Consider the following 17,073-nt stretch of genomic DNA (forward strand, 5'->3'; position numbering starts at 1 on the left):
GGAAAAATCTCAATAAACATTTTTTAGATGAGTTACTGAATGATTATTGCTACTATAGAGGGATAAAGAAACAAAAAAGGGATATGAAGAATGGAGGGGTTATTTCCGAGATGAACTGAAGATTTTAATTCTTGGCTGGGCCATACATAGCACAGTGTATGTATGTGGTGCCTTCTAGAACTGGCATGTAGAAACTTGGATGCAAGGAGAAGCTTGAACATCTACACTATATAGAACTTTACTCCAGGCACCGAGAATTAGTGGCCCCAAAGAAAAAAGCCACATAGAAAGTAGACCATGTACAATCTTAAGGACAGAAATTCTAAAGCACACAGATGGCACATTTCTCTATTTCTTCTTAGAAAAGCCGAAACAGCTCACTGCATCCTTGAAAATGGCTTTGATTTTCTCTCATCAGGTCCACATGCCATTGTCTTACTACAACGGCCTTTCGAAAGGCCCATAGGAGATTTGAATACCACAGAGCCAAGATTTCAGGGTTTAAACATACCCCAAAGAAATGAACCAATGTCAGTTGTGGAAAACCCATATATCATCTTTCTTCAGTGCAATATCAGTCATTGAAGATTCTCCAAATCCACAAACCACAAGGTGACATAACAATGCAATTTCATGGCCATCTTGAATTGTCCAAACAAGAAACATCAAATATATACATATTTTTTGGCTGTGCCACATGGCTTGTGGGATCTTTGTTCCTCAACCAGGGATTGAACCTAGGCCCTCGGCAGTGAAATTGTGGAGTCCTAACCACTGGACCGCCAGGGAATTCCCTCAAATATATTTTAAATTTCATTTACTACATTTAATGAAAACGCAACAATGGTAAAGAATTTCAAGATTGGTGATTTCTGCAAAGGCAGACATGAAGCATTTGGAGTCTTTGTGGTGCCCTTACAGGAACTCTTCACCATGCAAAAGATGCCATAAAACATTGAGTTGTGAAGAAGTAATGACAAGGATAATTCCTGATAGAGCATGTCCAAATTAGAAAGATGTGTGAACACTTCTACCGTACGCTAGTTAGAGGGACCATCGTGGTACTCGGAATAAGCAGACTATTTCTCAGCCATGAAGGCTGCAACAGATTAAAGGCAAGGGTTCACTTCAAGCCTCATTTCAAACAAAACACATTCTTGAATGAACTGGCCACAATGGACTCCAGAATGAAAATGAAATAGGAATGGATGCTAGCTAGGGTGTACCTGTCACAATGCTAACTCCTACTAATGAACTGATGTGTGAGCTTAATACTCCCCCAAAGAAGTCTGTGTTTACGAGCTTTATATTTAAAGACCTAAGTCTTTAAATATAAAGCTCATACCAAGGAGAATTCTTCTGAAGGCTCAAAGACCTGATAAAATTAGAAATATTCCTAGCTGCAAAATCTGTGCAACAGGGTGTGAAGACTTGGAAATGTATTGTGGGTAAAGCCCAAGAAGGTAGCAGGTTGAAGAAATGCTGTCTTGGAGGCAACTGGGAAAGGACATAATCAAATAAAGCTGAGTGAAAAAGTGTCAGTGAAAGACCCCAGTGACAGAAGAATAATTTGCACACAATCCTATAAAATTATGAATCCAACGTCCTCACCCATCATGAACCCCTGGGCAATTAACTGGGTTTTAGGAGAAAAGGTTCTACAGTCACTTGACAGTGGCACTCAGGAGAACATTGAAGACTTCAAAATATTAGGCCAAACAACTCAAGGTAGGTGGGGTGGCTTATATATTTAAGAGCCCTTGCCAAAGGTTTACATGTTTAAGAGCCACTGCTACTGTTTTTACTAGTCAATACAAAAAGATCACAAAGGAATAAAAGATACTTTTGGCAATTCTGCTCACGGATAATGCAAAATGGCTTTGTAGTCTCTCTCGTATATTACAAATCCATTTAAAATTTATACTGCATGCACTGTTTTGAGAAGATGATGTTGAAAATGAAATAGAGCTGGTAAATAAGAGAAAAGGGCAACCATTACATTGAAATCAGCAAAATACATTTAAACAGAGGACCCACTCTCTGTGGGACACTGTACTAGGAGGTAGGAGAGCACAGCAAAATCAGAAGACAACTGTGGTTGCCCATGATCTGCAGGGGAGATAAAGAGACTGCATGCCCCCATGCTCTTGGACAAGCTTCTCCTCCTGCCTCATGCCAGCTCATGTCCATCTGTCAAGACTTTTATCCCTCAAGATCTAGTTCATGAGCTACACCTTTGGCAAGTTTTCCTTCCCAGTCTCCCCCCATTCCCAGATGAGGTTAAGTTCCAGTTCCGTGCCACCACTCTACACCTATGCATCTCTACCACGGCATTGATATCCTATCCCTACCGCTAGATTGGGTGCTCCTTTTTATCCCTAGTACCTACCACAGAGCCTGTTGCTCACTGGATGGAAGAACAAATAGATACTCAACAGACACCGTGTAATGAATAGACTATTAGTGTGAACAAAGCGCTTAGTGATGAACAAGAGGGAATGATTGGTTCTGCCTGAGAGATAAGGTAAGGCTTCTCAGAAGAGGTCGTATCTCACCACGGCTTGGTCCTTTCATGAGTTTTATTATACCATACTCATAACAGTTCCGTGAAATATATCCTATCCCCATTTTTACAACTAAGGAATCTTAATCTCTGACAAGTAACTTGCCCAAAGTGAATACATCTATGAAATGCCTTAAAATGGATTTCTATGAAATGCTAAAGCATTTGGATTGTATTCCATAGGCAACTGGGAGCCATCAAATGCTTTTAGGAGGGAAATAACATTGTCAGAAATATATTTAAATTAACTCTGGCAATAGAAGTGGGAAGTTAATTAAAGGAGAGTGAATGGGGCAGGGCAGAGACTGGAGATCAAATAATAACTAGTAGGTTATTCTAATGGCCTGGGAAGGAGCCAAAGAGGGATGATTTAACACAGTGGCAAGGATGGGAATGAGATGGGGAATGACTGGAAAGCCATTTTACAAGCAGAATTCAGAGCGTTTGGTCACCGATTACACATGAGTAGGTGGGGAAAGGAGTGACTCTAAGCCTTCTTCATTTAGGTGATGGTGTGAGGAAGGCATTAATAACCTTGAGAAGTAACACAGGGAGAAGAATTGGCTGGGGAGATGGTGAGAAAGACGATGGGGTTGACTCTGGATATTTTAAATTTGAGATGTCAGTGGAATATTCAGAGGTTCACATCTTTTAAGCTTCATAGAGGGCTAAGATGTATTTGAAAGTAACTTTGAAGTAGGGGATGGTTAAAGCGATGGGTGTGGGTGAGACTCTTCAGAGAGCATGCAAAATGAGAAGAGCTGAGTGGACTCATTCCCAGGGGGCATCAACATCTGGGGAGTGGTAGAGGAAGGCGGCAAGCCACCTGCCCGAGGAGGAGTCACTACAAACAGAAGGGGAGAACCAAGAGAGTCATGACCACGCTCATGGAAGAGATGAACACCAAGGAGGAAAAGCTTAAGGCTATCCAACGATGAAGCAGAAAAGCCAAGTATGAAGAGAACTGATATGTGAGCATCAGATTTGTAACACCAGTGGCACAGCTGAATAAAAGATGTGGAGAAGCCTGGAAATTAAATAGTGTAATTTGAGAGATACTAGAAAGGGCCATCAGACATACCTCATGAACGCATAAGAGGGAATCTGACTGGCTCATGTCTTCTCTCCCAGGAGCTGCAAATATTATTAGATTTTCTTCCTCAGAAAAGAGACAAAGGAAGCATTTCTCATTGACAATTGGGGAAAACCATATCCTACTGCCTGTACATTGATGCCAGAATTTTTAAATTGAATTAATGAGTGAACTGTAAACACACTTGACCTAAACTTACCTTGAGACAATTTATTAGAAACTCCCAGGAAAGCAGGGCCCTCTCAAAATAATGGTGGCTCTAAGAAGTGCTAGGTAGGACAGCTGCAAAGATGCAGTGATTTTCAGAAAATCTCCATAATGCTGTTCTTCTATTTTTATCATCCTAAGAATACTGGCCTGGCATTTTCTTATGAAGTTTAATGTATACTTATGATTCATCCCAGCAATCCCACTTCTAGGTACTTAGCTAATGAATGAAAACTGATGTTTATACAAAACCTGTATGTGAATGCTTCTAGTAGTGTTATTAGTAGTTGCCAAAATTGGAAACAACCCAGATGTCCTTCAACTGGGGAATGGATAAACTGTGGTATACCAGACCAATTCAATACTAAACAGTGAGCACGAATGAACAAGTGACATATACCCTCAGCTTTGGTAAGTCTCAATGCATCATAGCAAGTGAAAGCAGCCAGACTTCATGATTCCCTCTATATGACATTCTGGAAAAGGCAAAACTAAAGGAACAGAAAATATATCGGTGGCTTCCAGAGGCTGGAGGTGATGAGGGGGGTTGACAACAAAGGGTACCAGGGAGAGTACTTTTTGGAGTTATGGAACTGTCACATCTTGACCGTGGTGGTGGTTATACAACTGTATGCATTTGTTAAAACTTGCAGAAATGTACACTAAAAATAATGAATTTTACTGTATGTAAATTATACCTTAATAAAAACAATGAGAAAAAAGAATACCAGCCTGGGAATTAAGAGACTGGGATCTAGCTTCAGTTATGCCACTGACTAGCTGTGTAACCACAGACTATCCTCTAACCTTCTCTGGGTCTTGGTGCCCCAAACTGTAAAGTGAGATTGGAAACTTTCTCAAAGAGTCTATTGCTGTGTTCTACAAAGACTTCCTTCTTTAAGCAAGGTGGTGGACCAGATGGCCTATTTCAATTCAGATGGCCTACTTCAGTTGCTGAAGTATCATTGTGAGGGTGACTGGATTAAAATACTCAATCTGTACACATGGTTCTGAAAAGCCTTCTTGGATTAGAAAATAGTGTTTCTAATTTGTGTCGTGGAGCTTTGGAAAAGTCCATCTGGTCATGTAATTCTCAGCTAAAATTTGACACATATATTTGGACAATGTGGAAACAGCCCTTCGGGAAACACTAATGTTTAATGAGCTATAACTGGCCTTGGTAAACAATCATACTCTTCTTTTTTTCATTTTGTAGGCACTGATTTAAAAAGGCTGGGCTTCCCTGGTGGCGCAGTGGTTGAGAGTCCGCCTGCCGATGCAGGGGACACGGGTTCGTGCCCCGGTCCGGGAAGATCTCGTGTGCCGCGGAGCGGCTGGGCCCGTGAGCCATGGCCGCTGAGCCTGTGCGTCCGGAGCCTGCGCTCCGCAACAGGAAAGGCCACAACAGTGAGAGGCCCGCGTACCACAAAAAAAAAAAAAAAAAAAAAAAAAAAAAGGCCTTTGAAGATGGCAGCGTTTACTATCTTCATTAGCCTTACCCTCCAGTTGGAACATTGTTTTCTACTGCTTATTTACCCAACCCTCAGAGTTACTATTACATTTTTACACTATCCATGCATTTGTAGCCAAGAAAGACACTGAAAACGACACCCCAGGAGTGGTTCCATACTATAGTGTCCCTGGGGTTGAGGGAAGAGTATACAGCTCAAAAGGGAAGATACTAAGAATAAAACAATAATCTTGATGATGATGACAAAAAGTTTACATTTTTGACCCTATGAAGCAAGGGTCCACAAACTCTGGACTAGAAATTGTGTTTGTAAATAAAGTTTTATTGGTACACTACTATGCCAATTCATTTAAGATTGACTGTGGTTGTTCTCCCATGATGTGGTGGTTACAACAGACACTCTATGGCCTACAAAGACTAAAATACTTACTATCTAGCTTTTTATAGAATACGTCTGCCAACCCACTTTCACAGAGTATGCCATGAACTATGCTGTATAGTTTCCACATAAAATCTCGTGTAATCATCACGTCATTGCTATGAAATAGGAATTACTCATTTGACAGATCAGAGGTGATGAAGTGTAACGGATAAAAGTTTGCTGTGAAGCCAGACAGACCTGTACTATGCTTTTTGACTAGTTGTCTGATATTGGGTCTGTTAATTAAATTCTCCATCCTCAGTGTCCCCATATGTAAACTGAGGCTAACAACAGTACTGATTATGGTAGGTAAATGTCAGGAGTTGACGTGACAATTAGTGTACTGCTTTGCATACAGTAAACATTTTATACTCATTAGCTATATGAGAAATAGCTTTCAGTATCCCTGGGTGTTTTTCTTCCTAGAAATATCCAGTATTAAAGAGGTAAGGATGTCCCGCATATGCTTGATTATGGATTAATTTGACAGACGCCAAAATAATTTGCACCACTTCTGTGTGTTACATAAGGCACCTTTTCCCCCTGCCTCTCATGAACTGAGCAGAAGGAAAGTATAATAATGATGTTTCCAGCTCTGTACTGCATTTCCCAAAAGACAGCTGGAGGTACCCTGACATGGCTGAGTTTCCTGCAGGAATGTGCAAGCAAGTAAGACCACCAGATGGACACCCTGGCCACTCCACAGACAGGACACAGAAGACCAAAAGGCTGAATGAAGGAAGAACTACCTCAAAGGCACCAAAGGGAACGACAGTAAAGCGGGGCTTAAACACTGATTATGTTGCTTGCAAATGTCAGGTAGTTACAGGGCCACTGTGAAGAAAGGCAGGGAAATCAGAGGCCAGCATTTTAGCTGTAGGACAGTTCTGGCTTTAGATAATGAGCTGTTTCAGGAATTTTTGTCATGATCCATTGACAGTGCCTATAAACTGATGCATTTACTATGAATCCACCATATACATTTTTTTAAGCACCTTATAGTTTTTGTCTTTGGTCGGTATCCAGGAGGAGGAAAGCAAGAAAAAGGAGGGCAGAGACTTCACCTTCCCTGTGTTCAGATAACCCACAGGGGCTGGCTAGAACTCTCCTAGCCCATTTGTGACTATCTTGGCCATATTACTGTCAGTGGGCTCCTGGCAACTGAATGACAATGACTGGTGTGGAATGAAAAGTTTAAGACAAGTTTTAAAACATCAATTAAAAGTTGGAAAATTAGCCTTAATTATCTATTAGCTTATTTCTTCTAGAAACACAGTAGAATGAGCTTTCAGATGGGTGTATCTAATTTGGAGGTCTGGTTACAAACTGAGGTAACTGATTTGATGTGTGTATCATTTCTACAACCAAAAGAATGTTGTTTCCTTGAGAGGAGATCTTCAGAGTTCATTTGTTTCATTTTGGAGTTGATTTCCAAGTTTGTGGTAGGTTCTTCTGAATGCCTCTAGTGGGGATAAATAAGACTTCATCCTTTGAGGATGGGGTTCCTCTGGAAATGGCAGCCTGATATTTAGCTTTAGATCTTGTAAATAAAGTGGGTAATCAAGCATGGAGAAACATGGTGGGTCCAAGATAAAGACTGGAAAAAACGAATAACCCAATTAAAAAATGAGTAAAGGATCTGAATAGATGTTTACCCACAGAAGATACACAATGGTCAATAAGCACTTGAAAAGGTGTTAAACATCATTAGCCATCAGGAAAATGAAAATCAAAATCACAGCGACATACCACTTTACACATATTAGAATGGTTGTAATAAAAAAGACAGACAATAACAAGTGTTGGCAAGGATGTGGAGAAATTGAGACCCTCATACACTGCTTGTGGGAATATAAAATGGTACAGCTGCCATGGAAAACTGTCTGGCAGCTCCTGTAACTTACACTGGGAGTTACCATATGACTCAGTAATTCCATGCCCAGGTATATAACCAAGAGAAATGAAAACAGGTCCACAGAAAAACGTACATCCAAAATAGCATTATTAATAATAACCAAGATTCAGAAACAATACAAATGTCCAACTGATGAATGGATAAGTAAAATGTGGTACATTCATATGATGAAATACAATTTGGCAATAAAAAGAAATAAAATACTGACACGTGCTTACAACATGAGTAAACCTTAGAACCATTATTCTAAGTGAAAGTAGCCAACTGCAAAATACCACATACTGAATGATTCCATTCATAGGAAATGTCTAGAATAGGCGAATAGACAGAAAGTAGATTAGTGGTTTCTAAGGGCTGGTAGTTGGGGGGGCCTTGGGAGGAAATGGGGAATGACTGTTAAAGGGTACCGGGTTTCTTTTTGGGGGTGATGAAAATGTTTTAAAATTAATTGTGGTGACGGTTGCACAACTCTGTGACAATACTAAAAATCATTGAATTTATACTTTGAGGAAACTGTATATTCTGTGAATTACTGCTCAATAAGTGATATTATAAAAATAAAGCTTTCATATAAATTAATGAGGTTGATTTAATTTTGTGGCTTCTATTACTGATAGCTAACTATGTTCTGTACTTACTGTCACACTGCACTGAGTGATATATATTTGAGCTCGTTTAACTCTTACAGCATCCCTATGAGGTGAGTAGATTTGCTGATCTCACTTTTCAGAGAACAGGAAACTGGAACACAGACAGATTAAGTAACTTCCCTGAAAGAACACAGCAGTAAGTGCTGGGGCCGAGATTTAAAATTCAGGTCTGTCTGATGCTAAAATTCATTCTTTCTCCTTATTTCTTTTAAAACATTTTACTCTTTTAAATAGTTAACACACACATATTTCAAGACACAAAGTGACTTAAAAAGCGTATGTCCTCTATCCATCTTCGTCTCAGTCCCATAGGTAGAGTTTGCATTAGCTTCTTATGCATCAGCATTTTCTTATGTAAACAAAGCACATGCAGATATACATTACTATTTCTCCCTCTCTCATTCGCAAAGGCAGTATACTCTCTACCTTGTTCTGCACCTTGTTTTTTCCACTTCACCTGGCATCTCAGAGATCCTTTCATATTACTATTCTTCATTCTTGCTTTTATAACTTCCAAGTACACTCCAGTGCCTGGACGTATCATAACTCATTTAGCTGGTCTCCTAACGATGGACACTTAGGTTCTTCCTAAACTTTTGCGATTCAGTTAAAGCTCTGAAATTGCCTCCAAAAGTAAGAAGGAAACACATAAGAAATACAATCATTTGTGAAATAAGTCCCTTTCCTCAAAAACTGGCTACTTTGAAGGCAACAACCCTCATTTAAATGTATTAGTTGGAAAACATTTCTTAAAAACAAATAAAATTTAATTGCATTACACCAGAGTCACAGTCCTATGTGAGCTGGGAAAGAAAATGTATCTCTAGAGACTGGAGAGGTGAGTTACACTCTTTAAGGGGAAAGCTCATGGATTTCTGAAGACTAAGTAACATTCTAAGACACTTGTTTGCACTTATTTAGCATATTATTTCCACTGATTAATATTTTCTGAATTGAGGAATCAAATATTCAATACCAAATCACATATCACCCCCTGGTACATTTCCATATGATATGTATGTTAAGCCATTCAGTTCACTTGGGTGGAATGGAGTTACAATTCTTATAATAGCAAACCTAGACCCCAAATATTTTAAGGCCACTCCAGCTGTCTTCAGAACTTCTACTATCAGTCACAACAACGACTCGTCAATTTTTGTTTCATTTTTTTTAAAAAGAAACCATCACTTCAATAAGGCAATAGATTTTCAAAAGCTGTCTGACATGAAATGAGTTTGAACATTAACATGGAAAGGACAAGCGATAAAAAAGGGTAGTATGAGTGCAGACAAAATATCCAAGAGCTAGAGAATGTGATCTCTTCTAAAGGGAATGGAATGAAAGAGTTCTAAAGCCACAGCTTTTCAAAGCTAAAGAAAATAACAACAACTGAATTGAAAAGGCTGAACTTAGCATTATCTTCCCAAAACACAAACATACATTTAGCTTAATAGAGTTGAGTACTATCTCAGGAAAAATCTTATATATTATGAATCTAGGGCAATGAAAGCTGTAGAAAATGATTTTGCAAAGCAAACGCACTGCAGGCTGACAGTAGCAGAGGGAAAAAGAAAAGAAGTCCAAGGTGCACGGGATGAGTTCAGGTCTCATTCTACATATCACCACGGGAGGAAAACAAAAGAGCTGAGGAAACCCCAGACGTTAAATAGAACAGGGCAGAACGACGCTTGTGACTGAAGCTTGCAAAATGTGAATGCATTTTCTGATTATAACCGTAATATGGATTTATAGTAGAAGATTTGGAAAATTTAGAAAAATATAAAGAAAACAGTTAAAATCACCCACAATCTCACCACCCAAAGTGAACCATTATCAAAATACTGGCAAAACCATTTGCATCCCCTTTTCTGTGTGCATATAAAAATATGTTCTTTTTACAAAATTGGGCTCATATTATAAATAACATTTTATACATGGCCTTTCCTCCCTACTTCCTATTACTTCTTGAGTACTTTCCCATGTTGTCATATATTCCTCAAAGATATAATTCCAATGACTATATTATATTGTATCTTCTGAATTCAAATAGAATTATCTGATTCTCTCCATATTGCTGAACATCTAGGTTGTTTCTAATTTTTCAGTTTTATAAATAGCACCGCAATGGACATTCCTGTGATAAACCTTTGAATCTCTGTTTACACCTTAAAAGAACTTAAAAGTATATCAGTATGTCAGATTCATGTTTAAGTCACTCAGTGTACCTGTATCTGTAAATTTACCATTGGAAGTCTCTGGAGACCAATGCAAACAACGTATATCAAGTAAACAATATATTTTCATATCACTCGAAGTCCATATTTATCCTTCTAGAACAGTCATCTTTCAGGCAGTACATTATTTCCCCCAGGCAAATAGACTATTAATTGGTTAATCTAAATGCAATAACATGAAATCTGGCTGATCCAGATTTCTCCAATATCAGTATGCATGCAATTAACAATAGTCTGCAGATTGAAAAATAACCAAGGCTCTCAAAAATATATATTTTATCATCCTTTCATTTAAAATGCTGTACAATGGGCATTAAAATAAAACAAATAAAGGGTTATAGTTTATGGAGGTTGACAGCAACCAAATCTTACCTAGACATATAATTTATAGTGTAACTTAAGGTTTTCTTCAAGATCCAGCTTTATTCTGTCACTTCCAGTTATAGGGCTTTTAAGTGATTTCAACATATTGAAATTATTAATGATTCTTGTTTAGAACTATATGGTTGTAACACTGCAGTTTTAAATTCCCTATAGTCTATTTAAACAACTATTCTATTTTTAAGATGATAAATAGGGTTCTCAAAATTTCTAGAGAGTGTGTGTAAACATATATATGTATTTATACATACATACATATATATATATATATATACACACACACACACACCTAAAATGTTTTTCTCTCAGTGAAAAGCGCAGTAAAGCAAAACGCAACAAAAAAATCCCACTTATACCATGGCCATATGAACTATGGAATCACTCAAATTCCAAGGCCCCCTCAAAACTGGTAGTCAGACTAAAAGAGCTGGGGCTGTGCTGTACAGCTGTGCAGGCTGCGCACTGTGCAACTCTAGGTGGTGCAATCGTATACTGATCTATGTAACTGGTACCCTGGGGGTTGTGCAGTGCACAACCTATACAGCTGTATGGGATGACCTTGAAATTAGCTCAGATAATTCTGTGTGCTTATCCATTACTTATCTGTACATCCTTCCCCCTAGTGAGCTAAGAAAACGAGACGTTTTAGGAGGGAAGTGGCCTTTAAATCTGTATACTTTTTTTTTAATGAAAGAAAATTCTGCAAACAAAACAAAACAAAACAAGCCAGTGTTTCCCTGGCTCCCTTCTGTCACGACGGTAAGGGTTTCTTTCCTCCCATCTCCCCTTCCATCCACCCACTAGGCAGCAACAGGATACCTTGTGTGAGTAACTGTAGGTTTCTGACTTCTTCTCGCACCTTCAGCTGGAGCACCTGTTGTAAGATGTGCTGCCGGAGGCTCTCCTGGGCAATCCCCATTCGCTCAAGCTTTTTGTCTGTAAGTCTCAGCAGGGCTCGCCCTGCAGGGTTTCAAGAAATAAGAGGAAAAGCAAATGAACAATGGCTGGAAAAGGATTTCCATCTTCCTCTGGGCTGATCCTGCCATAACAGAAGTTTCCATCTAAACACAGACACTTTAGAATACAGGGTCCTCCATTATGCCTGCTGACTGGAATGGATAGGCAGGATGGAAAAAAAATCCACAACTTTAAAAGAAGAACTTCAATTTTTATCTAATATTGGCAATCCCCAACTGACTCACACATTGAGTTAAATAAATCAGCAACATTTTAACCTGGGTATTTGGGTCACAGATTGCATGTTTCCATAGAAACAATGCTCTCTGTTGGGTGATGGGTTCTGAGGCTCGCCCGTAAGAGCCCATGTCACTGATAAGCCAGCTGAAGACTTAGATGCTCTAACTGTGGTTATAGATAAACTCCGGCACTGTTTAACCAGGTTACGATAATGTTTCTGTGAAACATGCATTTGAAGGTCCAGTTTTATCGGCAGGCACCCACCTCCCCTGCTGCACCCCTGGTGCTAGGCTGGAGTTCCATCTTTGGTTGGTGGGAGCTACACTGAACCCAATCACTGGCCTAAGGAAAAAGTTCCAGCAGGGCTGAGCATGGGCAAAAACAAGGAGCCTCCGGTGTGAGTAACCTCAGAACAGACACCCTGGGCCCTGGCATAGTTTCCTTTCAACCTCTTTCTTTTCCTGGGTGGTGGTGGGGGGTGGGGCGGTCTGCATGCTTCCCTTGCTACTGTGGTTTCCATCAGATTCCCGAATTCTCTCTACTCTGTGCTTGACCTGCACAAGAAATAAAGAGAATAGCACGGCCCTGTACTCTCGCTCCAACACCCCCAGTCACCAGACCTGCAGGTCTTTTTTCATTTTAATTGATGACGAAAAGACAGAGTCCACCAGTGATCAATGGTAAGTCTTAGGGTATACTATGATATATGCTTCAGGAACTAAATTCTCTACCTCCTCAAAAAATAAACTCAACAGCCAGAAGGTGAGGTTAATGGGCATTTTAATCTGAGGAACAGGGAAGCCTGTGTGGCCTCTGAGTAGAGACAGGTGAACAGGGTGAACCAGTTAAGAGCAACCAGTTCAGTATGCTGTGCATACTTCTCTTTTACCTCCCTTTAAGCTTTGCTAAATGCATCAGTCAGGATAAGTTAGGGTCCATGCTGCAGTAACAAGCAAGCCCAAAATATCAGTGGCTACAACAAAGTTTATTTCCTGCTTATTTTACATGTCGACTGCAAGTCCATCCATTTTGAACATTGTTGATCATTGTACCAGAGGGAAAAGAGAGGTGCTGGAAGGTCTCATAGTACCAATGAAACGCTCAGTCTGGAGTCATTTATAAATTTTTGGCCAGAACTAATCACATGAACTTTCCCACCTGCCAAGGGTCCACACATGAACTGTGCTTCCATCACGTGCCAGGAAGGTGGTAGGGGGGAGAGATATATTTGATGGGCAGCACTGATGAGAACCGCACCAATATTGACTTGGCTCTGGACCGGTGCCTGGCAAGGAAGTGAGTGCAGGGAGTTGTGGAGGTGGGTGGTAGTCTGAAGCTTCAGTAAAATTTGCATGTGGAAGAGGAAAAAGAGGTGGGGGAAGGGGAACCTGAGGTAGCTTGGCAACAGTGGGCAGATCATGATGGCCATGAGAAAGGAAGCATAGGACACACACAGACTCAAGTAGTTCTGACTGTCTTCTGCGATACGCAGAATGATGCTCTTTCTGCCAAAGACGCCCACATCACCTCAGGAACCTGTGAGTCTGTTACCTTATATGACAAAACGGACACTGCTAACGTGATTTTGTTAAGGATCTTGAGATGGGAGAGTACTGGCGTTACTCAGGTGGGTCCAATCTAATCACATGGGTCCTTATAAGTGAAAGAGCAACACAGGAGAGCCAAAGAGGGGAGAGATGTGTCAGTGGAAGCAGACACTGGAGAGATGCAACCACAAACCAAGGAAGGCAGGCTTCTACAAGGTGGAAAAGGCAAGGAATTGGATTCTCTCCCACACCCTCCAGAAGGAATGCAGCTCTACCTTGATTTTTGCCCTATAGGACTCACTTTGGACTTCTCATCCCTACAACTGTAAGATAATAAATTTGTGTTGTTTTAAGCCACTAAGTTTGTGGTAATTTGTTATAGCAGCAATTGGCATTGCAACTGGAACTTAACATATTTTTAAGAAGTCAACTGAGGGACTTCCCTGGTGATCCAGTGGTTAAGAATCCACCTTCCAATGCAGGGGATGTGGGTTCAATCCCTGGTCGGGGAACTAAGATCCCATATGCCGTGGGGCAACTAAGCCTGTGTGCTGCAACTACTGAGTCCACGCACCACAACTAGAGAGAAGCCCACGCGCAGCAATGAATGATGCCCCAACCGCAACAAAGATCCTGTGTGCTGCAACTAAGACCTGACGCAGCCAAATAAACAAACAAATGTGTATATATATATATATATATGAAGTCAACTGATGGCTTCAGATTTCCTTTGCTATCCCTTTCCTAATTTCTGGGCACTGGCATACTCAAAGGTGCAGAGCTAAGGAGTGTTGAGTCTGAGTCCCAGGCTTCTGGGACAGCCCTGCCTTCAAGTATTCTGCTGTCAGACCTTGGCTGCTGAGGTGTTGGTAAGATACTTGGGAGCTTTGGTCCCGAGAGGTTGGCTGGTCCATCATTAGTGCTCAGAGGGAGGTTTTATTCCAGTGTGCATGGTTCAGTTTCTTTGCAGACAGAGAAACAAAGATGTCGCCTTCCCCCAAGAACCTCCAGCTTCAACTGTTCCATGAATGCATCTGACTGATAAAAATGTGAATACATGAGCCCTATCAGAATTTTATCTCCTACTTGGGTTAAAAGCATCAGCTCTGAACGTACAAGTAACACAACTCTACCAGTTATAAAAGTTTGTGCATTTCACATTGTGTGGTCCTAACAACTGTACCTACCAACATTTCACCTCTTATAGGCTTGACTGTTCAAGTTGTCTCAGCCCTGAGACTAAAGATGTTCTTGCTGCTACTTTCATTATTTCCATTGATAGGAAAATTGAGAAAAGTTAAAGAATACTGAAAACCTGAGAGCTTTTCCTAATTCTTACTACTACACCTTTAGGTGTGCTTTATCTTCAGCAGTAAGAAAACAGAAGTCTTAGACAGGAGAAAGACTAAGGGAAATTATATAAAAGAGTTTTCTGATAAAACAACTTCTAGAAAAGATCGTCATCTGTACACCGAGGAATTTATGAACAAAATCTGATTTGCTGCCTTTCTTGGATGGTTTCTACAGAGCCATTTAAGTCTGTGGTTCTGAAAACTCTTCACAAACATTAGATCATTTACAGGAGGAAATGTCCTAGCAATCTCCTGACCCACCACCCCCTGCTGACCACAAAATAAAGAGTGTCCAAACAAGTGTGGGTCAGGGAGGCGATAAGCAGTCAATCATCAATTGCATCTTTTTTTTTCAATTTATATTGTAATTTTTGTTGCTTATCATAAAAATCCAATTTGTTAATTCAACAAACACTTTTTAAGCACTGTGTCTTGTCACTTTGTTATTCATGCTTGGATAATGAGGAACAAGACAGGGTCACTCCTGGAGCTTTCAGACCGATAAGGAAGGCAGTTAACGATCAATGTTTACAGGTATGTGATGGGTCAATCTTAAGAAAGAGCAAATATGGGAGCCCAGAACTGGGTGAGCTAAACTAGTCTGGGTATCAAGGAGCTGTCAGGGAGTAAAGGATATTTAACCTGGGACTTAAGGAGTAAGTAAGAGTTAGACCAAGACTATGGGATAAAGACAAGATTTTTTTTAGAGTCCAGTAACCATGTAGATGGAGGAGGCTGCTATGGTAGGCAGAAAATAGAGGAGTGCTATTATGGCTTTTACATTCCTACGTTTTCTCACACAAGTGTCTTGAATGACCACCTGCCTCTGCGGTCAGCTGCCTACACAGGGAGGGATCAAGGAGAGAAAAGTCAACCCAATCTCAAAAACGACGCACTGGGACTGGTGATCCAGTGGTTAAGACTCTGTGCTTCCACTGCAGAGGGCGCCGGTTCGGTCCCTGGTCAGGGAAGATCCCACACGCCTCAGGGTGCAGCCAAAAAAAGAAAAAAATTAAAAATTAAAAAAAAAAAGAAGCACCAACTAAATTTCCTGATACTCCAAACTAGTTCTAAATGGCATTTCGGTGACCAGGCTGCTGGGCCCTTCACAGACTCATAGATTGTTGGAGTTGGAAGAGGCTTAAAGTCCTCTATATTGATCACAGCCGGGCCTTCTACTCCTTTCCTTTATTAAGTATTTACTGAGCACCATTATATGCCTGACCCTGCTCTGGGTATTGGAGCGATAGAGATGAGTAGTATCTTCTGCCTTTGTGGAGCTTACCATTTGCGTGAGAGGCAGACAGCACACAAATAAACTGATATATGGGGTAGACAGGGACCCCTACTGGAAGGATGGTGCTGTTGTAGTTCGGGTGGTGAGAAAAGGCCTCTCTGAAGAGGTGACCCTGGAACACACAGAAGTGTGAAGGCAATGAGAGGAATGGCAGGAAGGCTAGTGTGACTAGGGCAAAGTAGGCAAGATAAGTTTGTAGGAAATGCGGCCCAAGAGAAGGCAGGGGCCACATCATACAGGGCCTCCTAGGCCTCGGTGAAGACTCTGGATTTTATTCTAAATGGGGAAAGTTTTGAGCAAGGGATGACTTGGGCATAATCTCATGTATGAAAAGAATCCCTCTGGTCAGTATGTGGGGAACGAACTGGGGGTGGAGAGTAAGTGTAGCAGTGATGGGAAGAGTCAGAACACCGCCAGGGCAGTCAAAACAGGAAGCCAGGGTGCCCTCACTATAGGGTGGAGGTGAAGACATCGTGAGAAGTCGTAGCTTCTGAATTACAATACCTAGAAGGGGGCATGAGAGAACGGCAGACATCAGAGATGACTCAGGCTTTCAACCTGAGCCACCAATGGCTGGGGGCACCCTTTCAGGGCAGGAAGTTGAGTCACTGCTCCAAGAGAGGGTGTACCAGAGGGAGGAAATCATGGTAGTATTAGTGCTATTATTTTTTTTCTTTTGAGAGCGCCTGGGATGCAGAGAAGTAATGAAAAGTATGGAATTAAACAAAGGAGGACAGCTACGACA

At 40.7% G+C, this 17,073-nt stretch overlaps 1 protein-coding gene across 2 annotated transcripts in view; it reads right to left on the reverse strand.

Annotated features, from left to right (window-relative positions):
- The window catches only part of SAMD12 (sterile alpha motif domain containing 12), a 414,016-nt gene that overhangs the window by 162,127 nt on the left and 234,816 nt on the right, over positions 1–17,073 (reverse strand). The window contains exon 4 of one of the 2 annotated variants that reach the window (XM_024741284.1): positions 11,755–11,895. In XM_024741284.1, the coding sequence (XP_024597052.1) occupies positions 11,755–11,895 (141 nt within the window). Of the gene's footprint in view, positions 1–11,686; positions 11,896–17,073 lie in introns of those variants that run through there. The other variant, XM_024741283.1, reaches the window with a different exon arrangement.

The sequence above is a fragment of the Neophocaena asiaeorientalis genome, unplaced genomic scaffold (assembly GCF_003031525.2).
Source record: "Neophocaena asiaeorientalis asiaeorientalis breed wild unplaced genomic scaffold, Neophocaena_asiaeorientalis_V1.1 scaffold177, whole genome shotgun sequence".
Classification (NCBI taxonomy): Eukaryota; Metazoa; Chordata; class Mammalia; order Artiodactyla; family Phocoenidae; genus Neophocaena; species Neophocaena asiaeorientalis.